This window comes from Canis lupus, chromosome 5, assembly GCF_011100685.1.
Source record: "Canis lupus familiaris isolate Mischka breed German Shepherd chromosome 5, alternate assembly UU_Cfam_GSD_1.0, whole genome shotgun sequence".
Classification (NCBI taxonomy): domain Eukaryota; kingdom Metazoa; phylum Chordata; class Mammalia; order Carnivora; family Canidae; genus Canis; species Canis lupus.
This window is the reverse complement of record NC_049226.1, coordinates 8592283-8619818: the sequence shown is the minus strand read 5'-3', so window position 1 is coordinate 8619818 and position 27536 is coordinate 8592283. Positions and strand designations below refer to the sequence as shown.

Genomic DNA, 27536 nt, shown 5'->3' with positions numbered 1-27536 from the left:
CGTCGGCCCGCCCCCGGAGGAAGCCCATTGGCCGCGCGCTGCGGCCGGGCACGGCCTCGTGCCGGGGGAGGGCGCACGTGCCGGGGGCGGGAGCTGCGAGCGCGGCTATGGCGTCGTTACTTTGGGGAGGCGACGCCGGGGCGGCGGAGAGCGAGCGGCTGAGCAGCCATGTAACCGCCGCTGAGCCGGGGAGGGCAAGCGGGCGGGGGCCAGGGCCGCACTCGGGGGGCGGGGGGAGCCCCGCCGGCGTGCGGAGCGGGGTGTCGAGCGGTGGAGGGGAGACGCGGCGCGACTCGGGCAGGGCCCGGGCAGGAGACCCCGAGACTCGCGAGACGAAGACCCCTAGGAGTCCCGGGAGGCCGAGCCGCTGGTAGCCCCAACTAGACCTTGGAGTTTTTTCCGCTCTCCCCGTTTGACCATTGAGCCTCGGCTCCTTCCCGCTTACCCACCACCGCGCGCTGCCGCCCACCTGCCCTGGCTCGGGCCGTGACCCCGCCCCCCCCCACCCCCTCCCAGGACTGGCCACGTTTAGATTAGAGGAGCCCTAAGGTACAGGGGCGGCGGAAAGCCTCCTTCGATTTTAGCACGATTCACAGAGGTGACCTCGTCCTGAAAAGACTCCGGTGTCGGAATCCGTAGCTGACCCCGCAGAGGCAAAGAGCATTGGGGTGGGACCCTCCCTGCCCCGGGGGGAGCATGGGCTGCTGGCTGGCTGGCTTCCTAACCCCGGCTGAAATTTGTGTCTTTCGATAGTTCTCAAACCTCATCCATCCCCGGAAGAACCTTCGGGGTATTAAGACCACTACGGTCCCGAACGTAGGTGAGTGCTCTTGGATAAAGCAGATGGGCCTCCGTTAATTAAAAAAAGCATCGCTCTCCTCGGGTCCTCGGGGCCCTGGCAACCCAAACGCCTCCGGCTCCCATTAATTTAACTGCCAAGGCCCTCCGCGACCTGCCTGTTGTTTTATCCCATGCTTTCCCCTGGATGCCCCTTGCACACCGAGGAGTCAGTGAGGGTTTTGGGGTCATGCACTTTACCTGTCTTGTTCGGTACTTACTGTTTCTCTTCCATCCTTTTAGATGGTTCAATTAATAACACGGAAGAAGATGATGAAGACGATGTAGGTAGGAGATACATTTATTTGCATGCACCTAGCCCTCTGTATCAGTTCATCATGATTTTTACAGTGTGGGTGAATCATATAATCTCGGTTGGAAAAGAGCTGTTTTTTCTTCTATTTTCTTTATAAATAGTGACTATCAGAGAAATACAAAAATTAGGAGTAAGGCCATATTTCTGTAGGGGAAGTTGATATGGAATGTGCAGGAATGGGTTAAGAGTTTTCAGCGGGCAAGGAAAAATTAGGCCTGGTGGTGATAGATGTAGGCTTGCTTAAGGTCAGAGGTTGGTGCAGCTGCAGAGCATAAGAAGCTGGATTCTCGGGTAAAAAAGGAATTGTCGGTGTTAAGTCATTCTTTCTAGAACCTTCTTTTAGAAGAAAGATGAGAGTAGGAGCAGTTGCTTGATACACAATCTCTAAACGGGAAGGAGCGATTTATTAGATATCACTTAGAAGGCTGGATTTTTCTCCTACAATATATCCTTTTTATTATTATTATTTTTGCTTTTCTAGTGGATTTGGCAGCTAATTCACTCTTAAACAAGTTAATCCGGCAGTCCTTAGTAGAATCCAGTCACCGAGTTGAAGTCTTACAAAAGGATCCCAGCTCTCCACTCTACTCAGTAAAAACATTTGAAGAGCTGCGGCTGTGAGTATTTTTTACTCATTTAATGTTGGGAAAATGCCAGAAGGAATGGTACAGAACAATCTGCTAAATAATAAAAACCCTCAGAATCCTCTTCATGTTCTAATAAGCAGTATTAAAATGAAATGTGCACATTTTGCATGCAATTGAAATGTAACTCAAAAAGGAGCATTAGGATACCTGAGTGTGCAGTAAATGGAGAACATCTTGAAAGTAAAATATTTTAATCTTGCTGTGCTAAGGGGGCTAGCTAAGCTCGACAGAGCCGTGTTGCTATTCTCCATACCATAATACAGATGCAGGGACGTCAATGGACCACATATCCTCCATCCCTCACTGTAGATAAGTTATAAGCTGTTATCCTCCTAATTATGTTTTATTTCAGATGGTATTCAAATGAATAACTTTCCCAAATGGGTTTGCATTTCCTAGGTATCTGTCAACTCACATTAAGGAAATTTATTTTAACAGGAAGAGTTACTGATAGGGACTTATGTAAAGGGGAGAAATCCAAAATCCCAATGCCCCAAACTGTTCTAGGTGGAAGGAGAAGCCTACCTATGATTAACAGTTGGCTGCCAGTAATCTGCCAATTAAGCAAATGCAAAATGTGCGTGTATGTCATTGAAGGTGGAAGTGTTCCAGCCTACTTCATTTTATCTTCCTGTCATCTACCATGAGACACCAGGAAAGATGTGTTTAAAACTGATGGCTCAGGGGTGTGTCAGGGCTCAGTCAGTTAAGTGTCCAGCTCTTGGTTTCAGCTCAGGTTGGGATCTCAGCCTTGTGATATTGAGCCCTGAGTTCGGATCTCTGTTGGGCATGGAGCCTGCTTAAGATTTTCTCTCTCCTGCTCTGCCCCTACCCACCCCCCATCTGGCACCCACTTGTTCTCTCTCTAAAAAAAAAAAAAAAAAAAAAAATGGCTCATAGGATGAGGTAGTAATGTGTCTTCCACTTCTACACAGAATTGATGTAAGAATTACCTCAGTAAAATCTGTCTTCTCTGAAAATAGCTGTTAAAGAACCAAAGTTTGTCATTCATGAAAAAGAATTAAACAGTATGGGCATCTGGGTGGCTCCATTGGAAGAGCATAGGACTCTTGATCTGGGGTTCATGAATCAGAGCCCCATGTTAGGTGTAGAGATTACTTTAAAATCTTTTTTAAAAAGGATTATACAGTAAATCTCAGTTTTCTCCTTGTATAGAAAATAAGACTCTTCTGGCAAATTGATACATTTCTTTCAGATGAGTTTTTCCTTTTTTTTTGGTTCAACCAAAAGTTCAATGTTAGGCTATTATTACTGTCCTCAGCATAGGCTTATAGCATAGCGTATTATTGGAGTGGTCCATACATACAGCCATGATTGTGTGTGCTTGGGAGTCGAGGTATAAATTGTATATTTCTAAATATTACTTTTGAAAAATTGTATTTTTCTAAATATTACTTTTGAAATTTAGTTGCAAAGTGGCTTAATTTAAAAATGCACCCTTTTAGTTTGTATTTCTGAGGCTACTGACCAATCATAGGCTTTAAGTGTTTGTTTTTTGTTTTTTTTTTTTTTTCGATAGGAAGGAAGAGTTATTAAAAGGGATCTATGCAATGGGATTTAACAGACCATCCAAAATCCAAGAAATGGCTCTCCCTATGATGCTGGCACACCCGTGAGTTTCCAGGGCAGTGCTGTTCCAACTTGGTTCTTAGTTTCCTGTATGCAGTTTATCCCAGATGTCTCTTCTCTTCTACAGACCCCAGAACCTCATAGCTCAGAGCCAATCTGGAACAGGAAAAACAGCTGCTTTTGTCTTGGCAATGCTAAGCAGAGTTAATACCTTGGAATTGTTCCCACAGGTAAGGAAAGGCTGAGGGAGAAAGGGGAATGTTTGCAATGCCAATGCTATTTTAGTAATGGGCGATATTACTGCCATGATATGATAGCATTTAGAATAGAGATTCCTTCATAAAACCAGAGCTTTGGGCAGCAGTACGGGACAGTGACGGGAACACGGGCTTTATGGTTTGACTGGTTCCAGTCCCAGCCTCTCTACTTCCTAGTAGAATTGTTAGGTGAGTTAGTAGGTCTTTCCATCTCTGTTTCCCTGTCTGTAAGGATAACATCTGTAAAGGCATGGATCCTTCTTGACTCTGAGCAGCACATTGCCTGGCTTGTTGAATGAATGAATGGCTCATACGATTGTCACGTAGATTAAATAACGTGCCTCTTTCACACTGTGCTTGGCCTAAAGTGAGCATTCACTGGTGGTAGCTGTATACCTTTAGGACGAGAGAATCACCCAGTCCACCTCCTCCTTTAGCAGAGGGGAGTCTGGGGCTTGGAGAGGGGAGTGTCTCACATGGGATCACAGATGTCAGAGAGCGACTGAGCAGGGACTGGAGCTGCGCTTGCCCTTCTCTTGACTTAGCTTCCACTCATGGAAAGTGTCTGGCGTTCTTTCCCTATTTCTCCAAACTGTACTCCTCAACTCGTTTGACAGGCTGACTACCTGAGTATTGAACCCACCCCCTGGCTGTGGGGAAAACAAGGGTTCTTTTGGGAAACTTATAGTTTGATCGGCAAGATAAGCTGTGGGTGTGAATGATGCTGGGCGTACGAAAGTGTGTGCCTTCTTAGGTCCACTGACGTATATATTCAGGGTTTGATATCATGAATAAAAATTCTGGAAAAGCTGTGCTTGAACCCATGTTGAGAAATGTGTGTGGAAACAATTGTTAGCACTTGAACTGTGTTTTCCTCTCCTCTGTATCACAGATCTTTAATTGAAGCCCGTAAATGCATTACATATCTACCAGTTTCTTCCATCAACATCTTCATTTATCAGCAACCACCAGATAAAGGGGGATGGAAGTAACAGTTTTAGGAAATGTTCAGCCAGAGGTGATGTAGTGGATTGGATCAAGCAGGGAGTGTTCTGGAAACAGGCAGACTTGTAATAGCAGGCAGGAAGTCATGGGGGTGATACTCAAGCGGTGATGCGCCTTGCATTTCCTTTCTTCTACATTCCCAGCCTCCCTGCACCCCACTGTCTCCCACAGAAAAACTTGATCTGTGGTTCTTCATCACTCTTTAGAAAGGAATATATAAAAGGTATTTCTGTATCCTTCAGCCCTTCTCCCCTCCATACTCAGCGTTCACCTCAGACCTATCAAGTGCTAAATCACGTTCAACCGAAAATACCACATTCAACCAAAATCTGTCTCCCAATTTTGCACACATGCGTCTCCCTGTACAGATGTTACTTGTACTTCAGATGTGCATGGTGGCTTGTGTGAGCCTTGGGACCTCCCCCTTCTCTCTCACAGTGCCTCTGCCTAGCTCCTACTTATGAACTGGCTTTGCAAACTGGTCGTGTGGTCGAACGGATGGGAAAATTCTGTGTGGATGTTCAAGTGATGTACGCCATTCGAGGGAATCACAGTATGTACCAGTAAGCCAGGCCTGGCTGGTTTTCTAAGTCCTGACTCCACCACCACCAAGCATGTTCTGTACCTTCTTGGCTTCCTTGTCTCTAAAATGGGAGCTATAGCAGCACCTGTACAAAGAGCTGAGATTGGAATTAAATGAACTGATGCAGGTGCAGCACTGCAGACATGCCTGGTGCATAATAAGGATCCCGTAAATGCTAGTCACACCATTTCCACATCTTGCAAGACACTGCTTTTGTATATTCTTTTTTTTTTTTTTTGAGGCTCAATTGTTTTGTGCAGAACAGCTTGTATTCTTTAACGCTTTCATAAAAATATTACATGTCTGTAGCAGAAAAAAAGTCTTTAAAACATGGAAGATGGGAAGGTAAAAGTGAAACAAAGTTCTTGTTTGTCCTCCAAAAACCAATTTCCAAGGATAACTAGTTTTTTTTTTTTAAGATTTTATTTATTTATTCATGAGAGACACAGAGAGAGAGAGGCAGAGACACAGGCAGAGGGAGAAGCAGGCTCCCTGCAGGGAACCCGATGTGGGACTCGGATCATGCCCTGAGCCAAAGGCAGGTGCTCAATCACTGAGCCACCAGGCGTCCCTAAGGATAACTAGTTTTATTCACAGACCTTCATTGTTTGCTTCCTTTTTTCAGTTCACACACATATGGATGAACATACGTATATTTGTTTTTGTAGAGCATTTACGACAATGGAAGCATTTTTTTTCATGGTGTCTAAAAACATACATGTTTTGAACATCTTTCCATGTCCACACATATGGTCCCACCTCCTTGTTTTGACTAACTTCATAGTATTCCATAATCTATTTAATGTAACCTTTTGGTAGACAGTTTTGCTTTTTTCCATTTGGGGACAGTTTGTAGATTTTTTACCACTGTGCCGGTGTTTCTGTAGGGCAGTGGGATTGCTGCAGGGTAGCTTTTTAACTGACCGTGGGGCAGAATCATATAGGCGGGACTATTCTTACTCTAAACCTGGAAACTGGGGAATTTATCCAAAAGCTCTGCAAAATCAAAATTTGCAATGACCTTTAGGGTTTGCACTTGGAAAATCATCACGAAATATACTTTCGCCTAAGGAGTCCTGTGTTTCGTGGCCTGGAATTGTAGACTGTTAGGGTTGTTCGCATCTGAAGGAGTCTTTGAACCCTTTTCTCCCTAGTTCCCAGAGGCACCGACGTCACCAAGCAGATTATAATTGGCACTCCTGGGACTGTCCTGGATTGGTGTTTCAAGCGAAAATTAATTGATTTGACTAAGATTCGTGTGTTTGTCCTGGATGAAGCGGACGTGATGATCGACACGCAAGGATTCTCAGATCAAAGCATTCGTATTCAGAGGTAAGTTTCACATTCAGCCTTTTCCTTCCTGGATCTTGAGTCTGGAGGGGGAGTTTCATTTGTCTCCTCCCAATTGTCTTCACTACTTAATTCCCGGCTTCCTTTGCCTTTAAAACAAATTTGGGTGTTCAGTAGTTTCACCAGCTCCGCAGGTCCTTAGATTGCTGTCATTTTCCCACCTTAGTAATCTTGCCCGACTGCTTTCGTTTTCACTACAGGCCTTCACATGGAACCCACGTGGTGGGTCAGCACCAAAGTGTGCCACTAATTTTTCTGTTAAGAGCAAAAGTCTAAAGAGAGTTTATTAAAGCCTGATAATCATCAGGCTATTGTGAGGATAACTGCTGGAGAGTAGAGAATAGAGAACACAGTAACCTGGAATCAGGAGCCCCATGAACGAGTCCTGACATTTGTCAAGTCTCATTTGTCAGGTAAATCCTATTGTTTTCCCAAGCCTCTCTCAGGATTACCCAAGAGTCTTAAATTTACAGATTACCACCTCACTGGTTCAGAATTTCTGGGAGTGGGCTCTAGGAATCTGCATCACGTACCATTAAATAAAGCATATGTTCAGTGTTAAATTCAAATAGTACTGAGGGATGCCTAGATGGCACAGTGGTTTTGACTCAGGTTGTGATCTTAGGGTTGTGTTTGTGCATGCACGCGCGCTGTCTCTCTCTCTCTCTCTCTCTCTCTCTCAAATACAGCTTTTTTTTTTTTTTTTCTAAAAAAAAAGCTAGATAGTACTGAAATAGCCACTGTAATGAACAGTGGCCCCTCTGCCCTATCTTCTAGAGAATACTGCTCTGTTTTGGTACTAACCCTCATATAAACCCTTAAATGGCTATTTTTTAATGTGTCCCTGTGTCTGACTGCTAGTATAGGAGGTGGGAATCCAGCTGTTTTGTACCTCCACCCTCTCCCACCTTCCTGTCCCCTTTGTTGCCTCTCTGTGGTCATATCACAAGAGTTGCTACAATAACCGTTGTTATCATTAGGGCATTATAAATATTGCTCACTATTGTGCAGTAGATTACCATAGCCATATTTGTTTCTGTATGGCTGTTTCCCCTTAAATTAATAACTGCCTATTTTCCTTCATTGGGTTAGCATCACTGGGTAGGGATCTTTAATTTTTCTCTGCCTATTTCATCATATTGTCATAGATCAGTGATATCTCCATATAGGCAAAAACATGTAAAAACTCCATCAATTTCTTTTTCTTCCTGAAACTCTTGCAAGCTTGCTCCAATTTCAGTCTGGACTGGTTGTGAAGCTGTCACCATAGTTCTTCCTGACCCTCATTTACAGTTTGGAATCTCCTGTTTTCGGGGTCATTTTTATTGGTTTACTATCCGTATACTCGGTCTTCAGGAGGGTATTCTCTAATGGCTTCTTTTTTTTTAAATTTTTATTTATTTATGATAGTCGCACAGAGAGAGAGAGAGAGGCAGAGACACAGGCAGAGGGAGAAGCAGGCTCCATGCAAGGGGCCCGATGTGGGACTCGATCCCTGGACTCAGGATCACACCCTGGGCCAAAGGCAGGCACTAAACTGCTGAACCACCCAGGCATCCTGAAAATGAACTTCCTAATGTTCTTTTTAAGAAGCCATTAGAGAGGGATCCCTGGGTGGTGCAGCGGTTTGGCACCTGCCTTTGGCCCAGGGCGCGATCCTGGAGACCCGGGATCGAATCCCACGTTGGGCTCCTGGTGCATGGAGCCTGCTTCTCCCTCTGCCTGTGTCTCTGCCTCTCTTCCTCTCTGTCTCTCTCATGAATAAATAAGTAAATTTTTTTTAAAAAAGAAGTTCATTTTCCATCTCCCACAGGTCTGAAAATGTCTTCATTGTGCCTGTAATCTGCTCTTTTGATTGGATGTGGAATCCAAGTTAAAGAATTCTCCTAGTAAATTCAGAGTCAGTGGTGAAAACAGAAATTTTTAAAATAGTCTGATTAATACTCTCTGTTCCATTGCTTTGCTGACAAGTTTACTGTCATCCTGATCCCCCAACTTTTGTATGTTATCTGTTTTTTTTCTCTCTAGAAGCTTTTGGAATATTCCTTCTGCACAGTATTCTGAAACTTCTCTGTGATATGTATTGGTTTGGGTCCTTTTTTTTCTCATCCATTGTTCTAGACACATTGGGCACTCACTGTGTTCATTTTTTTTTAAAGATTTTATTTATATATTCATGAGAGACACAGAGAGAGGCAGAGACACAGGCAGAGAGAGAAGCAGGCTTCTCGCAGGAGCCCGATGCGGGACTCGATCCCAGGACCCCAGGATCACACCCTGGGCCAAAGGCAGACACTCAATCGCTGAGCCACCCAGGTGTCCCACTGTGTTCATTTTTCAACCTTGTTCCTGTCAGACCTGGGAAAATTTTTTTAGGTTATTCTTTCCCTACAGTGACCAACATTTTAGAGAACAGGACACAGTCATGCCAGACAAAAGAAAAAAAAAGTCTATATGATAATATAATATAGAAAAAACAAGTCATTTTTTTACATAAAATATACATGTTATTAACATAAAAATATGGGAAACACATGTTTCTTTAAAATTCTATATCATTCTATATTTTTTGTTACTAAATGCTACTACTTAAGCAAAACAATAACTGATTAATAGGGACAATTAGTCATAATTATTAGTACAACTAATTAAATGGATAATATGTATGAGAAAGACATAACAGTGTTTTATGTCATCTTCAACAGCATTTATTTTAATCTTAAATTATTGTATTCTGTGCCATTGTACATTCTTAAGATATTTAAATATAAGACTTTTTATGAGGAGAATGTGACTACAATAGGACTAATTAAACAGTGTTACCTGTGTTTAAAGACTAAACCAGTGGTGACCTATTTCTTTTTGTCTCATAGGTAGGCTGTTTCTACTCTTTCACTTTCATCTTCCAGTGATAACTGCAGCCTTCTTTTTTTATATGTGTCAGTAAAACAATACATTCCAATGTAAAATTCATTTTGACTTGTAGCTCTGGTCTTAGCAAGCTCACGCTACCCCTGGTATTAGTCCAGCGTGACGTCCTCTTCACAAAAGTGTTCAAGCATGGACTATTTAAGAGTTTACTTACTAGCAACAGTTGGTTTTTAAATGCACAAGAATTCGTATCTAGCTTTCTAGAAATGTCCACATCAGCTCTGTCTTCAGGCTTATTTGGTAGACCAGCTGTTTGTTCAGATCCCTCATGTCTATAAATCCACCATTTAGATTGTCCACGTCTAAAATGTCCATCCATCATTTTTAAATGCTCTGAAGTACCTTAGCTACTATTGCAGTTCTCAGGGGAATGGCGGTGAAGGATGGGAGCAATTTAAGCTTGTGAAATCAGGAGCACCTGGGTGGTTCCGTTGGTTAAGCCACTGCCTTTGGCTCAGGTCATGATCCTGGACCCTGGGATTGAGCCCTGCGTCCAGCTTCCTGTTCCTGTGAGGAGTCTGCTTCTCCCTCTGCCCCGTCCCCTGTTCATTGCTTGTGTGTGCTCTCGCCCTCTCTCCCGAAATAACTAAAATCTTAAAAATGTATATTTAAGCAGTAAAATCAAAGATGGATTCTGAATAAGTTACATTGTTTAGCAAAAGAATGAGAAGGTCTTGTTGAACTGAACTGCCCTTTTCTGGTGACATTTTTTGAGTTTTGCAGCAGCCTTATTTCTTTAAAAAAATGAGTTGTTTTTTGTTTTTTGCTATGAGCATTTGTTATATAACCTGTCAGTAGCACCAGAAAGCTCAGGGCATGCAGTCCATCCTTTTTGTCTGTACCCCTGAAAGAATCTTCACAGGTTATCACACAATTTTGGAGAAACAACATATCATTTCTGTTTTACTATAATCCTTTCTTCTGCTTTGAAGATACGATTTTATGACCTGCCAGCATTTTAACTCTTTTCTGTGGCCTCAACAATGATAATCTGATGGACAGATGTTCAAGGTGACTCTCTTCTTCCATTTCCATACAGGTAAAAATTTTACTAAGTGCCTCTGCAAGTTTTGAGCACACTGAAAAGTAAACAAAAACTCTGACAACGAAAGCTCAGTGTCACAGTTAAGCATGATTCACCTTTTGGAAGTGCTGTGCACAGAGTATGTGGGATATTTAACTGGCAAGATCTTTTCATTTTCTTTGATAAGTACAGACTGACTGGAATCTGCATTTGCACTGTGCTGCACGTGCAGACAGTTGAGCAAAAGCTAGTTTGTATTTGGATATGAGATCAGCAGTCTTCTGTTTTAGATTTTTTGGTGTCTTCTTAAAACTTCTTAGAAGTCACAAAGATATTTTGAGCTCCATTTTTCAAGTCAAAGTACCTAAAAAATAGGGGGGAATATATTTTTTTGCTGCTGTGACCGGACATATCATCCTCTATAGTGTACAAAGTGTGATCATTGATAAGATCTTACAGAATTAGCTCTACACTGACTGCTGACAGTGGTAAGACATCTGAGGTCAGAATGTCTGCGTTTGTTCCCCCACAGGACATTCTGCTTGCAAACACTGATGCAGGAAATGTAACTTCACTAAGTTTCCTAGAGATGTCAAGGGAAGAATGCAATGATGCATGTCCATTTGTGTGTTACAGCGAAACAAATTCAGCATCCACTGTTTCCAGCTGAGCTCTGTGTACTTTAAAAAGGAAAAAAAACTTGGAATTTGGAAATGTTGCCTGTCTCATCCTGACTTTGGGAGGTTCAGTCTCCATATGTGCTTTTCATGTCTCCTTCCCCACCGTGCCTTGCACTCAGTTCGGCCCGTCATGCAGTACTTTGCCCTGTTTTTGGTGTTCATCTCTTTAACCTAGTTGAATGTGTCCTTCTGTCTGTCATTAAAATAACACATTTGGCCTTTTCGGTCTTGTCTGGGTTGTCCTGGCTTTCTCTGTTTCTTCTCTGTAACTTCCTTTTCTTGTTATGGATGCCATATGCTGCTGTTGTCTCTCTGAGGATGTTAATTATAGTATTTAAAATTCTTTTCTGTTCTCAACATTGGCTCTGAATTGTCTGTTTCTTCTTTTGTTTGTTTGCTACGTCTCTGTCTCTTATGATGGACCTTTCCCCCTCATATCTGGTGATACATGGCTAGTCTTCCATAGTCTGTATCAGTACCCAAGAAGCTTATTGACAGGTCCAGGTGCATGGCTGGGGCTTGTGACCTGGGCAGCTCCCCTCTAAGATGATCATTACCTGCGGATTGTTAGGACTATGGAATGTCTCTCATCTCATCCCTAGGAGACATACACTTGGCTACTGGCCTCTTGGGAACAGGGCCAGGGAATGGGCTGGGCTGCATATTCTCATATGCATATTTTCACTCCCTATTTTCAGTGATCTGCTTTACTTTCACCTTCTTCTGAGGCTGGTATCCCCAAGGGATTTCTGCACAGAATAAACCTCTAGTCTCCTACTTGTACCTGCTCAGCTGCCTGAATGAAGGTGGGATTCATCTGCTCCTTATACACATGCTCAGCCAGTCTTCCTATTTAAAGTAATTTTGGCCAAAGATCAAGTAAGATTTCCTTCTTACCTCCCCTTACCAATAAGTGTTAGTTTATGTATAACCGAGAATGAAAGATTCAGAATTCCATGAAAGATCCAGTAGTCAAAAAGGGCTTTCTACTCAAGAGAATATTAAGTAATAATTAGAGCATCTATATTGGTTGGTCATCCCTCCATTGTTGATTTTCTTCCTTTTGCTTAAAAAGATTAAATCATAGTCTCGTCCCATAGAAAAATACATATTTTTTAGGATTTTATTTATTTATTTATTCATGAGAGACACACACAGAGGCAGAGACATAGGCAGAGGGAGAAGCAGGCTCCATGCAGGGAGCTTGATGCGGGACTCCATCCTGAGACTGTGGGATCATGACCCGAGCCGAAGGCAGACACTCAAACCACTGAGCCACCCAGGCATACCTCGTCCCATAGAAATATAATGCAAGCCACATGTGTAATTTTAAATTTCCTAATAGCCACATTAAAAATCAGGTGAAATTCATGTTTTATTTAGGCCAATAAATCAAAAAATAGCATTTCAATAAGATTAAATCAGTTTAATCACCAGAAAAATTCTTAATGAAATGGTTTATATTCTTTTCTTGTACAAGATCTTCAAAATCCAGAGTGTTCTGCAGAACAAGCCCATGTTTCCTTTCCTTGTGTAATCTGTGTACGTTGTCTTTTTGAAATGAAATGGTGCAGGATGCCTGGCTGGCTCAGTGGCTGAGCGTCTGCCTTTGGCTCAGGGTGTGATCCCGCATTGAGCTCCCTGCTGGGAGCCTGCTTCTCCCTCTGCCTATGTCTCTGCCTCTGTGTGTGTGTGTCTCATGAATAAATGAGTAAAATCTTTAAAAAAAAAAAAAAAAAAAAAGGAAGGAAAGGAAAGGAAAGAAGGAAGAAAAAAGAAAGAGAAAAAGAAATGAAATGCTGCAAGCCTTGGGATGCAAGTCCTGGCACCATCTTTTTCCAGAGGAAGGACTGTGATACAGGGGATGGCCAAGAGAGCCCCCCTCACCACCCTGCAGCAAGCTAATGCATAATTTCCCTTGTTTTTTCTAACACATCACCCCTGCTTTCTCTGGGCCCTGGTCCTTGCAGCTCTGAAAGCTCTCAGGGGTTGTGAGGAAGCCACTGTCTTTGCAGCTCAGCCACCCTCTGCATCACCATGTCCACCTGTAGCACTCCGTGAGGGCATCATCCACATTCCCATCTTCCAGAAACATAATAAGATACCTCATCCACCACTTTCTCCTCTCCTCTTTTCCATGTTGTTATGGGTTTGTATCTTTCTCTTTATTATCATATTAGTTGTATGTGGGAAGCTGAGGAGGTACATACGTGTGTCACAGTCTACCATACTTGCCCAGAAGTCTGTCAGATTGTTACTTGGGAAAGCTCCCCAGATGATCCACGCCCCCCAGCTTGGCGTAGTTAGTGCCTGAGAGTCGCCGCACTCCACGATCTCTCCCACTCTCTTTCAGCACTAATGACTTATCTTTTGGGTGCTCTGTCGTCTTCCCAAAAGTGGTGATTTTTGTCTGAAATAAAATTAAATTAAAATGTATTTATATGTAAAATATGTTCAGAGAAATACATGAATCACTAGTGTACAGCTGAGTGAAAATTCAAAGAGACTGTGTTGGTGTGATAATGGCCCAGACCAAAAATAGAACATCACTGGCTCTCCAGAGATCCCCTACGGCTCCTTTCCTATCACTAGTCCCTGCCCCAACTCTCTCCACGATTGATTAGCCTCTGTTCTGACTGCTAGCTCCATAGACTTATTTTGCCCACTTTTAAACTTTATGTAAATCATCCCTGTGTTTGTTTTGGTCCACCTCAAGTTTTGCATGCAGTAGCTTTTCCCCTTTGGTTCCCCTTTTGTTTCCATCCAGGTCCTTCCCATTCCAAATAAAGATAGTATGGCTGTTCTTTTCCTCCCAAGAAATGCAACACCTGCCATTGAATAACTAGCCTGTTTCCTTCTTCCTGTTTAACTTCGTGTGAGACAAATACCATGAAGAGTATCTAGACTGACATTCATGACTCCTGCTTCTGCCTCTCTTAAAAGTGGCATGAAACACCCCAGACCTTCCAAAAAACATATCTAAACTTAGCTCTTAAGCTCCACATTCAGCAAGTTCTTGGTTCTGGGAGTCAGGGAGGCAGGACACATGGCCCTTTGCACAGAGGCAGAGCTCATTGCAGGCGGCACCTCACCCGCTGACCCCTGGTCACAGTGGCAGGACCTGCTCGAAGCTGCCTCGGAGGAGGGCGACAGGGACAGCCGTGGCTGACGGCGTCTTCCCTTCTCTCTACAGAGCTTTACCCTCTGAGTGCCAGATGCTCCTCTTTTCAGCGACCTTTGAGGACTCTGTGTGGCAGTTTGCAGAGCGAATCATTCCTGACCCTAATGTTATCAAGTTACGAAAGGAGGAGCTGACCCTGAGCAACATCCGACAGTATTACGTGTTGTGTGAGAATAGGAAAGACAAGTACCAGGCTCTGTGCAACATCTACGGTGGCATCACCATCGGCCAGGCCATCATCTTCTGCCAGGTAATGGAGCCAGGATCTGTCCTTGTTGTGCCTGGACTTGGCCTGGCCACAGGAGGGGAGGGGACGGCCTTAGGGCCAGGCACCCTGCCAATACGTTGTGTACAGGGCATTTAATATTCAGAACAATGTAGGATGGAAATGAATCTGTGTTTTATGGATGGAACCTGAAAAGATTAAGTACTGGAATAGGACTTGAAGATGATGCTAAGTAGAGGGCATTAGTTTAGGAGGATTGCTCCTGACGCTTCCCCATATGGGTAGATGTTTATTGTGGGGTTTTTATAGATCCCCTTTGTCAGATTCAGAATGTTCTTGTCTGGTTCCTTACTATAGTAAAGTAGCCACTCTATCACTCACTATTAATATTGCCCTATTTTTACTTGCATATTAATTTTTTTGCTCTCCCGATGTGTTTCATGTTCACGCATTGGCTGTATTTTCTCTCTACCACGTGAACACTGCAAGCACTGTGAGCACAGGACCTCATCTGTCTTACTTTCGTAGCCCCACTAGAATGGTACCTGCTGGCACAGGGATGGCACTGAAATGAAAATGTACGTGTAGAATGAAAGAAAGCTCGCATCTGCCATGAAACCTTGAGCAAGTGACTCCCATTTTTTGTAAGCGTTGGGTTTGGGACTTTTTAAATTTTTTAAATGAAATGAGGTAGCTATTTTGTTAAATTGTCTTGAGCACAATTACCATAATGCACGTAAAGATTTGAACAAGACACCGGGCAGAAATGAGCACTCTTACAGTGCCTGTGGTTATTCCGTTTCATCCTCATGCTGCCATGTGAGAGAGGTGAGTGTTTTATTTCGGCTTCGTGACTGAGAAGCCAAAGCTCCTGCAGGTTGAGAGGATATGACCCGGAGGAGCACAGGAGGTGCCCGTTCTAAGGATCTCTAGGACTTGAGGGAGGGGGAAAGCTAAACTCCCATGCAGCCCTTTCTGGTTTTCCCACCCTGCATATGTGAGCATTGCAGACATACCCGGTGTGCTTTGACTTGGGGTGCTCTGCTGGTTTTTTTGTTTTGTTTTGTTTTGTTAATTTATTTTTTATTGGTGTTCAATTTACCAACATACAGAATAACCCCCAGTGCCCGTCACCCATTCACTCCCACCCCCCGCCCTCCTCCCCTTCTACCACCCCTAGTTCGTTTCCCAGAGTTAGCAGTCTTTACGTTCTGTCTCCCTTTCTGATATTTCCCACACATTTCTTCTCCCTTCCCTTATATTTCCTTTCACTATTATTTATATTCCCCACATGAATGAGAACATATAATGTTTGTCCTTCTCCGACTGACTGACTTCACTCAGCATAATACCCTCCAGTTCCATCCACGTTGAAGCAAATGGTGGGTATTTGTCGTTTCTAATGGCTGAGTAATATTCCATTGTATACATAAACCACATCTTCTTTATCCATTCATTTTTCGATGGACACCGAGGCTTCTTCCACAGTTTGGCTATTGTGGACATTGCTGCTATAAACATCGGGGTTCTGCTGGGTTTTGTGTTTTCATGTAGACTCGTCGAAATGCCAAGTGGTTGACTGTGGAGATGATGCAGGACGGCCACCAAGTGTCTTTGTTAAGCGGAGAGCTGACCGTGGATCAGCGAGCCTCCATCATTCAGAGGTTTCGGGATGGGAAAGAGAAAGTTCTTATAACAACCAATGTCTGTGCTCGAGGTATGTGTGTGCGTGTGTGCATGTGTGTCTACACACACATTTAAAATCAAGTTTATTGAAGTATAATTTACAGATGATAAAACTCACTGATTTTAAGTATACAGTGAGTTTTGACAAATAGTCATGAGACTATCACCATAATCAAAGTACAGAACCCTTCCTTCTCCATCCAGAACTTCCTCGTGCTCTTTTGCAGCCAGCCTCTTCCTTTCATCATCTGATTCCTGGCAACTCCTGATCAGATTTCTGTCTCTTCCAGAATGCTATATAAATTAAATCATACAGTAGTTAGCCTTTGTGTCCGACTTACTCAACTTGACATAGGCTTTTGAATTCACCGGTGGTGTGACATATACCAGTAGTTCAGTCCTTTTTATTGCCAAGTGGTATTCCTTTGAATGGATGTACCACAATTAGTTCATCCGTTCACCAGTTCGTTGATGAATATTTGTAATGTTCACAGTTTGGGGCTATTTTGAATAAAGTTGTAGTAAACGTTGAGGTATAGGTCTTTCATGGACATGTTTCATTTCTCTTGGATAAATACCTTGGAGTAGACTGAGTCATATGGTAAATGTACATTTAGCTTCATAAGAAATTGTAAAACTGTCTTCCAAAGTGGCTACTGTTTTTTTATTCCCATCAGCAGTGTAGGAAAGTTCCAGTTGCTCTGCATCCTTGCCAGCAATTGGTATCGTCACTCTTTAATTCTAGCCATTCTAGTAGATGTGTGTGATATCTTTTGGGGTTTTTAAACTCAGGTTCCCTAATGACTGATAATGTTGATCATCTCTTGAAGTGTTTTTAATTTCAAAAACTGTTGACTACTTGCAGGAAGAAATTCTTTTTTTCAAGAGATGGGCCTTCCTACATTCGTCATCCTTCCTGTACCCTTGCCTAGAACCTCCCCACACTCAAACCGTGTTTCCTAATTCATTCTTAGTTCAGCAGATAGAAATGAGGACCTGCCATGCTTGTGGAGCTCAGCACTATGGAAGAATAGCCTGAAAAAGGATGAGTTTCCAGCCCCTTGGAGCTCAGTGCCTAGAGGCTTGACTGTCCAGAAGCAGTGCTGTCCAATAGAACTTTCCACATTGATGGAAGCGTTCTACTCTGTGCTGTTCAGTTGGTAGCCACTGGCCATATATGGCTGCCAACACTTGAAACATGGCTAGTGTGAGTGAGGAAATGAATTTTTAATTTGAACTAAAGTTAACCGTATTGGGTGGTATGACTGTAGACCTTGGAGGATAGAGGGCACCAGGAACTCCCAAGGAGGACGAGGATTATGACCCAACTTTCTAATGCTGGGGGACAGAAGCACGGGGAATCTCCGAAGTCTTCTAGCGGACAGTAGATATGAAAGGTTCTGAAGGAAGGGTAGGGATTCCAGTTTGGTAAGAATTGACAGTTTGCTTGCGAAATGGCACTACTGTGAGACTAGTGTTGGATTTGAGTCAGGAGTAGAAGAGATGAGACTTCAGGTAGTATGGGAATCTGGAGTTGTTTGTACTTTATCCTGGGCCACTGGGGCAGTCGGGTCCTCAACAGCAGTGTTCTCAGCGTTGCCATGGTGACTATGGTTGGAGAGATCAGAAGAAGAGAGAAGGGAAGCCCAGCTGGAAGCTGTTGTAACAGTGAGGCAAGGCATAAAAAAAGACCTGGGTGGGATGATGGCCAGGGCATGGGGCTGAGGGGGATCCTGTGAAAGGTAGAGGACACTAGAGCGGGGGCCTGCTGGGGGCTTAGTACAGTAGGAGTGGAGAGGAGGCAGTGGCTCCATGGGCTTGGGGAGAGCCCGGGTCCACAGCACACACACAGCTTTTGTACCTATTTAGATTCTGTGGAATTAGCTTCTACTGACACTCTTAAATCTATCATTGTAGGCATACTGTGCCAGCAAACTGCCTGACCAAGGTATCCGCTTCCATGATGTAAAGCCAGGTTTTACTGGTAAATTGTGGCTTTAAGGACAGTTTCCTTGGCAGATATGGTTTGTGAATAGGTGTGTCCTAAGGAACCAGGTGCAGGACCCTACAGCACCTCTCCTCTTCCAGGGATCGATGTGAAGCAGGTCACGATTGTTGTGAACTTTGACCTCCCTGTAAACCAAGCAGAGGAGCCAGACTACGAGACCTACCTTCACCGCATAGGGCGGACAGGACGCTTTGGGAAAAAGGGCCTGGCCTTCAACATGATTGAAGTGGATAAGCTGCCCCTGCTCATGAAGATCCAGGATCACTTCAGTAAGTAGCACCTTTCACAGTGGGAACCGCGGACCCTGCTGATGGTGACACTGATGGCATGTGTCACGAACCTTGCACCCAGAGGCTTAGGGTAGCATGGCGGGGGCAGGAGCCAAGGAGTAGGAGGCTTCTGATTCACACTGCCAGGGTTCCTAAAGTGAGACCATTGGTTAAATCATCCATATAGGGTGTGGCTAAGGAACAATTTAAAAATCAAGCAGAATTACTAAGAATTCAGGTTTATGTTATTGCCCATTGTGGGACCTGGGGCAGCTTTTCACGTCCTATAAAGCACCTTCCTAAACAAAGTAATAAAGTCCTTTATGATAAAATTGTCCCCAGCTTCCTCTTTTATTTACATTTGTCCCTTCCTCCATCCCCCATCCAAACAAGGCAGGCTCTGATAACCTGCTGGGGTTCTTGGACTGGCAGCTTGCCCTCTGATGGAAACTGGAAGCGTGACCTAAACTGAGGTGTCCACTTCTCAAATTAGTCCATGCCCCAAACCCATGGATAGGGCAGGGGAGCCGGGAAAGAGGAACACGAAAATGACCCTGAATATATCTTCGCCTATTTGGGAAATGGTACTTAACTTTTGTGGGAAGAATGGAAACTATCCTGGGGAGGTGCACAGAAGTGCATGTATGCAGTTTGGAATACAGTTCTGAAAAGTCTGCAGACTGTAGCACGTCTGTGGCCCTGCAGGGAAGTTGATTAAGCACCTCTGTGTTAGGAGAAGCAAGGAGGGATGCAGGCAAAGAGAACTCTTGCTATGGTAAGTGCATTATGACCTCGTTTTGAGAAGTGACAGTGGAGGAGCCTTCACCCCTCTCCCTGTTGCCTTCCTACACCCCCTACACATACACTCACCCCCCACACACCCACTTCATTCCTCCCAGCGCAGCCAGGCTCCCTTCCCAGGCTCCCCTCACTTGCACTCTGGTCTATTTCCTGCCCCAGGGTATCTAGACCTCTGTTCTATTATTTGGTGCATTTGATGTTACTTTAGTCATTCTTATTTGATTATTTTGATGCCATCTCTTCCTTAACTGATCTCGAGAATGTTCATCTCTTAAGGCTTTCCATGCAGCGGATCACAGGAACACATATTTGCAAAATATCACTGTCTTCAGAAATTCAGAGTTGAGGGGTGCCTGGGTGACTAAGTCAGTTAAGCCACTACCTTCAGCTCAGGTCATGATCTCAGGGTCCTGGGATCGAGCCCCATGTTGGGCTCCCTTCTCAGCAGGGAGTCTGCTACTCCTTCTGTCTCTCCCTGAATAAATAAATAAAATCTTAAAGAGAATCCGGAGTTGAGTGGAATGACATTCCATTTAGGCCCTGGGCTCAGACTCGTTCCATTCTCTTTCCTTCTTCTAGACAGCAGTATTAAGCAACTCGACCCTGAAGACATGGATGAAATTGAAAATATTGAATATTGAATATTGAAGACAGAACTTTATTGCTTGTGAAATATCCTAGTTTATGTGAGACTGTCCCAGTGGGTTTCAAAGGTAATTTTTCCCATTGGGGCTTTTTCAAAGTGAAACTGTTAAATATGGCAAAATAAATGTCATGGTAGCCTTAGTCTTAAGATCTGAGGTTGTTTTGAAACCAGATTGTTGTGAAGCACATGATCTTTTTGAATAAAAAAGCAAGATTATTTCTTACTCTAATCTCACTGCAGGTTAACACCTTTGTGTGGGCTACTGGGATGTTGCAGGACTTCGTTTAAGGATCTGAGCACACTGTGCCTCTTGTGAACATGTTACGGTGCCACGAGATGGCAGTAGAACTTCACTGGTTTCGGAATATGAGCTAGTGGAGCCAAGAAGCCACCCAGCTCTGCCTCACTCACAGGTCGCCCTTTCTAGCCACTCACTCACGTCCTTCCCCCTCACATATCTGCTCCCCTCTGCAGGCATGCTCGGGAACAAAGTGTGTGTGTGCGCACACACACACAGACGCATAGACACACATGCACACACACCTACCCATTAGGTGGGAGTGCAGGGTGAAACCTTCAAAAAAGAAAAACAGTTTGAAAGAATATTTTACTTTTCTAATGTTTCAATTGACCTACAGAATGTGAAAATATTTTCTCTGCTTGGCTTCTTAATATGTTCAAATTAGAGCCGATTTAATCCATCATCAGCTATCTAATAGTTTCTCGAAATGTGGCTTTGTTATAGACATTTCTTCAAAACAGGTGGTGGAGGGGACTATTTGCCTTGTAAAAGAAGTAACATTTCATTCAAAGTATATTTGAGAATCCCAGACGTTCTCCTAGAGGTCCCATTGAGATGCTTTTCATTTCTCACATTTGCTGCTAACAAGTGAAACGGTGGGCTGGAGGCAGCTGGGGAAATTGATACTCTCCCAGAAAGCTGAGCAGGTCTGCAGCCTGCAGCTAGAGCCCAGGCCCCGGCTCTGTGCATCCCACCAGAGCCCCACCTGCAGGCACGGGAATGCCCCCGTCCTCCTGGCCTGGAAGGGTATTTCTGGGGTATCTCTTTTGGTATCCTACATGCATAGCTCCCTGCCCATGTTTAACCCCGGGAGCAGGGCTCAGAAATACATGAGAACCACCCAGGTGCCTCATTCCGTGGCAGACATTTATCGTACACCCTTTACGCCAGACACCAGCAAAAGGGAGATGAAAAAGATGTTCTAGCCGTCTCAGACTTCAGAGTAACAGCAGCCTAAGAAGCAGCCAGCAGGATAATAGATGGTGCTGAAGGAGGGAGGGGTGTGCAGGTGGCTGGTGGAGCATGGAGGAGGGGCCCCTAACACCAACCGAGCCAGCTTCCTGGAGAAGACACTGTCTGCTTTTATAAGAGAGAAACGTGCATTGAATGGTGCCTCTCATCATGTTGTCGGTACCACCCTCCACTTAGCTCACATGGGCCCGCTGAGGCAGCCTCCCAGGTCCAACCTGGAGAACTTGAAAAGAAACCATACAGAGTCCTTCGTCTGTGCGGAAGAAGCCAGACCCTCCGAAGAGAGGGCCCAGAAGTACAGTGTCGGGGAGCCAAAGGCATAGGTAAAGCAGTAGGTAATAAAGATCGCTGTCTCAGGAGACGTTTCCAGAGACTGAATCTGTAGGAAGTGGAGCTCCCACTTCTGAATGTCCACTCGGGTTTTGCTCACGCCGTGTCTCCCACAGGGGCTCTCTCTGGGCTGCTATGAGCATGTGGCCAGGCTTCCTGCGCCCACTCAGTGCCCAGCACGTAACAGGTGTTCAGTAAATATTTGTCAAGTAAGTAATCCTTTGCCGTTTCTTCATCCACTAACATTCTTCCTTGATATTTTCCATCCTAGTTTTGAACCCCAATTATATGGCATAAGATGACTGAGCATAGGACATATATCAAGATGTTCTGCTCTCTCTCACTGTTTGAGAATTCAGTGGGACTTAGTGTCATACTCAGCTCCATATCGGCGAGATCTGATGAAAACTGGCCCATTTCCCTGTCCCATCCAGACCCTCCCATAGACTCTCTACCCGTTACCCTCACAAACGTAATTTCCATTTGGCAACTGTTCCCACAGGCTCTGCAAACAGTGGGCATTCTTCGGCCTTCCCCTTGGCCCCTCTCCTCACATCCCCTCTCCTCACATCCCTTTGTCTCGCCACCTAGAGGCAGCAGAGCCGTCCTGTGTTCTGTGTGCATCACAGCCGCCTCGACGAGCTGTCTGGTCTGGTGAGTCAACAGTCAAGGCTGTTTTGCAGGCGCAGAGCCTTGTTGGGAACAACAAGCAGTTTCCACATCTCTGTGCACGGCCTGGCCAAGGTCAGCTCTCAGTTGATGCCGGCCTGGGGAAGGAGCCCATGGAGAAGCAAGGAAAACCAGATGATTTCCGTGCATCTGTGGGCTGGGTTAATCAGCTGTGTATTACTTGGCACCAAATACTAAACCAAATCCATTACGTTTATCTTGGCCAGCCTGATACTGTTAGCGTATTGAAATTCACAATTACGCAGAGCAGGGCTGCGACTCCCGGCGGGAATTGTGAGTGAACACCTCGCCTGGGGCACAGCTCCTATGATGTGAGGTGCTGGATCTAAAGGCAACTATGAATAATAGGAAAGGCGAACGTGTCGATGAGAGTCTGGGAGGATGTCTGACAGCCCTCCTCAGGAGACATTATTGCTTTTGGTGTCGAGAAAGTGTTGATCCTCCTCGGCAAAGCTTGGTCCCAGGGAAGTCCGCTGGCGGTCTCTGCCCCTGCGATCAACAGTGGAAAGTCTTAGAGGCTTGCTGGCGGGGTGGGAGAGATGAATAGTACCTTTCCAGCACCGGGGAGAGGAGCCGTTTGTGTCCAGCCTTGCTTCTGCTCCTGGTCCTCAAGAGGCTCCATCTCCTACCCTTTGGTTCAAGGAGGGACCCCATTGGAAAGAGGACCGGAGCAGAGACGGCACAGCTGTTGGAATGGAAGGTGAAATGGGAGTTCAGAGCAAGGACCTCTCTGTGGGCCTGCACCTCTTTGCCCTCTGAGCTGGAGGGCCTTCCTCTGTTCCCTCCTGCTGTTGTACGGAGAGCCCACACCTGATGGTCCAGAGGGCACGTGGGGCCCAGCAGGTGGGCGTATGCTAGTTTTCCCACCTGTCTGATGGAAGGATTGGGTCCTCTTAAATCCTGCCTCCCTCACTCCACCCCCACCACTTGCAGGGAACCAGCTCGTGTATGAAGGACCCTCCTAACGTTGTAACCCATGGACTATGCTTCAAGGAAGGAATACCAACTGTCTATTCTTGGAAGAGTCCAAAAACAACTGGCCCCAGAATTTTGTATACCTTTTTTTTAACCCATGGCTGAGAGGAAAGTTAGACCTTGCCCTTCTTCTGTCTGCTGATCCTCTTACTCCACCCTCCAAAACACCCCTCTGCCAGTGTTTTCCATTCTAGGTTCTACATTCTTCCATGTTCTCGGCTCGCCTGTGCTCCCTAAAGAGGGCTGGATGGACCAGACTTCTCCCACCCCTCCCTCCCACCCCAGCTGCCTGGGTCCCTCCGAGGCAGGCTGTCAGGGCCATTGTCTTGAGACACTACCCTCTTCCCCTGATTTTCCTTATTGCTTTGTCTCTCAGTCCGCTCAGGCACCGTAACTACCACAGACTGGGTGGCTTAACAGAAATTTTGTCTCTCATGGTTCCGGAGGCTGGAAAGTCCAAGATCAAGGTCTAGCAGTGTTCAGTTTCAGGCAAGGACTCTCTTCTGCCTTCGCACTATGTCCTCACATGGCAGGGAGAGAGAGAGCTAGCTCAGTGCACTCTCTGGTGTCTCTAATCCCATAATCCCATCGCCAGGCCCCAACCTCATGACCTAATTACCTCCCCAGAGCCTCACTTCCAAATATGGTCACACTGGGGCTAGGGCTTCAATATATGAATTTGAGGTGGGGATGGGGAACAAGCATTGTGTCTCACCTGCCAAACAGCACTTTGCAATCTATCATTTTAAAACTACCCATATCCATAACATTCCATTCACTATCATTTAAAAATTTGGGTGAGGTTGAAGAACCATTATCCTTTTATAATGTGATTGTCCACCCCACCATTAAACAGGGAACTTTTAGACCCTTTTAATGAAATACAGAGAACACACCTGAAATGGGATGATTCTTGTTTAAGAGAAGGAACAGTGTGTTCTGAAAACCTAGGGAGGGTCCCACTGCCCACATGGAGCTGTCAGCCCTTCCCTACCAGTTAGTGAGCTTCAGCTTCTACTTGGGTTAGAGACAACCAGAAGCTCTAATATATTAAGAAAGATGAGCACTGAAAAGATGTCTCTCCCCCTCTTATATTCCAGAAGAGATGAAAGAATTTTCTAAATGAGAATCTTTACTGATGTAAAGTCTTTAATCCTTAGAAGCATGGGCAACTATCTCACACTCTTCTTTGGGAATTCATCTTTGCCCATGATTTTTTGTTTTTCTATTCAGTAGTTTGGCTATGGTTTTCTATATTCCCATTTCTAGGATATATTTTTCTTGAGTGGGGATAATGTCTTTATTTTTTTATAAAGATTTTATTTATTTATTTGATACAGAGCACCAGCAGGGGGAAGGACAGAGGGGCAAGGAGACTCCCTGCTGAGCAGAGAGCCAGATGCAGAGCTTGATCCCAGGACCCTGAGATCATGACCTGAGCAGAAGCCAGATGCTTAGCTGACTGAGCCACCTGGGTGTCCCTAATGTCTTATCTTGAGCTTGATATCATGTTAGGAAGAATGATGCGGTTTCACTCTTGCCCCATAGTTTGTCATTTGTGGTTTGGAATCCCAGTTGGAAGGAAATGTTGACCAGGATGCCCTGCTTTATGTGAGATATGGAGGCGTGGTCAAGTCTAACAGCCTCAGGCATGATTTGGAAGGCAGAGCCTGAAGTGGTGAGCTCACCATTCATGGGACGACTATTTAGTTGATCAGAAGTATCCATTAGCATCACTTGCAATGAATACTGTACTTCTGGTTCTTGAATTAGTTGGGATTTTGGAATAGAATGACCTCAGAGACTCTGCCCATTCTAAAATACCATGTTTCCATGACTGCACACAGCAGAGCTCACACACGGTAGAGCACGAGCCATAGAAGCCTTGTACAGAGGAAGATTGTTTTCCACGAAGGAAAAGAAAATGAAGACTTGTGAAAGTCTGAAAACTTCAGATTCACTTGGCTTCTTCCCCATGTAACTATCTCTTTATGCCTATCTTCATCAACTTATGCAGGATGTGGATGATTTTTCACTTATATTTATATTATAAAAGTGATAAAATAGCAAAAGTGGGGGGAAAATATCATTACTTCGTCATAATAATTATCTTAAGGAGTCCTTTCCATCTTAATATGGCTGTAGTTAATCATAGTACATATACGTTACATGTCTTTATTTGAAACATCCAAGTGTTTTTTCCTATTACTTCCTAGTCTTTGGAATTATTAAAAATAATAATTGACCAGACTATGCTGTCAGGTGAATATAACACATATATATCCCTAGCTTTGCATAGTGCATATCCCTAGCTTTGTTGAACATTTATGTGATGTCCTTATTTAATTACAAATAATGCAGCAAATCTTCTTGCCTGTTATTTTGAATTATTTTTGGGGATTGGAGACGTTCAGTTTGAGTATTAGGTAAAAAACAGAAGTGTTTTTATGGCTTTTGATAGATAATGGCAAATTGCTTCCAGAGGGCCATAACCACACCAGTTAATACCATCCCTCTGATTTCACCTCGCCTCACCAGCAAGGGATATTTTCATTTTCAAATTGCTTGGTAACTTTTTCTGGTTTACATTTCTTTTAATACAAACAATATTGGATTTTTTTATATGGTTCGAAAAACATGTGTGGTGTCCTTTGCCCACTTATCTCGTGAGATCTCAATGTCCCTATCAAGTTGTGTGAAATACGTGTGTGAATTGATTTTTTCCAAATAAAATAAAGATATTAACCATTTTTTTCCTAACCACATCTTCCCCACCTGCCTCTCTTATTTATATGATGGCTGACACAAAATTGTCTAATTTTTATAGTAAAATATATCCATAATTTTGTGAGTTTTGACTTTTGGTTCTAGAATGTTGTCACTGCTGTAGAAAATAGGTGGTTTTATTTTTAGTTATTGTGTTTTTTTATCTTTAAAAAATATTTGACTTTAATCCACCTGAAATTGATTCTGCTGTGAGGCGTATCAAATTGATCAATTTTCCTCTTTTAAAAAAATGTTAATTCCAATACCATTTATTGAGAGATCCTTTCCTTTTTCCATTTTTTTCTGATAATCTCCCTCACCATATCAAATTTCTACACATCAATGCACATATAATAGGATTCGGACCACCTACTTAAATATAGTTTATTCTTGTGTCAGTACCACAGTTTTAAGTATTGTTACATAATGTGTTTTAAGGACGTGTTCCTCCTCTTGGTTATGGCAGTTCCCTCTCTTTTTTTTTTTTTCCTCTCTTTTTTTTAAAGATTATTTATCTATTTAGAGAAAGAGCAAGTGTGCACACATGAGCAGGGGGAGAAGCAGAGGGAGAGAGAATTCCAAGCTGACTCACTAACGCGGGGCTCAAACTCATGACCCTGGTATCACGACCTGAGCCGAAATCAAGAGTCGGCCACTTAACCAACTGAGCACCCAGGCACCCCCTTCCTCATTTTTAAAAAATACAATTACCAACTTTATTCTCCGAGATTAATTTTAGATCCATTTTATCAACTTCCAAACAACCCTCTGGATTTTTGTTTGACTACATCCATTTGGCAGTAATAATTATTCAGTCTGTGCATTAATTTGTGGAGAATCGACTCCTTTGCAGTATTTAATTACATGGTAGGTCTTTTCTGTCTCAATGTCCAGAGGCGCGCTGGGAGCCCAGACGCAGAGGGGGGAGCGGGGCGGGGATGCCGGGCGCGCAGGTGTGGGGAGGACCCCGCCGGCCGCCCCTGGGCTGGGCCGTGCAGTGCCCACGTGCTGACTCGGCCGGAGAGGGGGTCCAGGTGAGGGAGACCGGATGCTCCAGCCCCTGGAATATGGTTAGCCCATTCTGGGCGGGGGCCAAGCCACTTCACCGGCCACGGCCTCGGCCCCCAAGGATCCTCCCGGCGTGAGACCCTCTTCACCTGTGCGCCGCGTGGCCGCAGAGCCGCAATGCCGTTCCTGCTTCACCTCTGCTAGACCACGAGGCAGAAAGGCCGGGACCCTTCTCACGGATCCTATAGATCCTAGCACCCAACCGGGTGGCCAGTCCTCACAGGTGATCCACACCTCCCGGAAGAAGGGGCAGGGGCAGAAATCGTGCAGCCCCAGCCTAGAGTTTGTGCTAGCTGATGCGTTTTCGTGCACCCAGTCTCAGGCTGCAGTGTAAACCGAAATCACCCAGAGAACGTGTGATTCTGCAGCTCTCTGCGAGTAGGTCTGGATGGTGCCA

At 44.5% G+C, this 27536-nt stretch overlaps 1 protein-coding gene across 2 annotated transcripts; it reads left to right on the top strand.

Moving 5' to 3' along the window:
* The first annotated feature begins 77 nt into the window (after window positions 1–77).
* Window positions 78–20266, top strand: DDX25 (DEAD-box helicase 25). Of its 2 annotated transcripts, none has more exons than XM_038535710.1 (12): window positions 78–170; window positions 754–820; window positions 1081–1125; window positions 1635–1770; window positions 3341–3433; window positions 3518–3620; window positions 5091–5205; window positions 6390–6567; window positions 14414–14651; window positions 16182–16344; window positions 18402–18590; window positions 19971–20266. In XM_038535710.1, the coding sequence occupies exons 1-12, from the start codon at window positions 108–110 to the stop codon at window positions 20030–20032; spliced, it is 1452 nt and encodes a 483-aa protein (XP_038391638.1). In that variant the 5' UTR covers window positions 78–107; the 3' UTR covers window positions 20033–20266. The 2 variants fall into 2 exon arrangements, with proteins under 2 accessions (XP_038391638.1, XP_038391639.1); XM_038535711.1 differs by lacking the exon at window positions 78–170 and adding an exon at window positions 353–370.
* The last annotated feature ends 7270 nt before the right edge of the window (window positions 20267–27536 follow it).

What these genes read in the sequence shown, in the direction of transcription:
- DDX25 (XM_038535710.1), top strand. Translation starts at nt 108, where the DNA reads ATGGCGTCGTTACTTTGGGGAGGCGACGCCGGGGCGGCGGAGAGCGAG. An exon ending in AGGCCATCATCTTCTGCCAG is followed by an intron (nt 14,652 to 16,181) that starts GTAATGGAGCCA and finishes GTTTTCATGTAG; the next exon opens with ACTCGTCGAAATGCCAAGTG. An exon ending in AACCAATGTCTGTGCTCGAG is followed by an intron (nt 16,345 to 18,401) that starts GTATGTGTGTGC and finishes CTCCTCTTCCAG; the next exon opens with GGATCGATGTGAAGCAGGTC.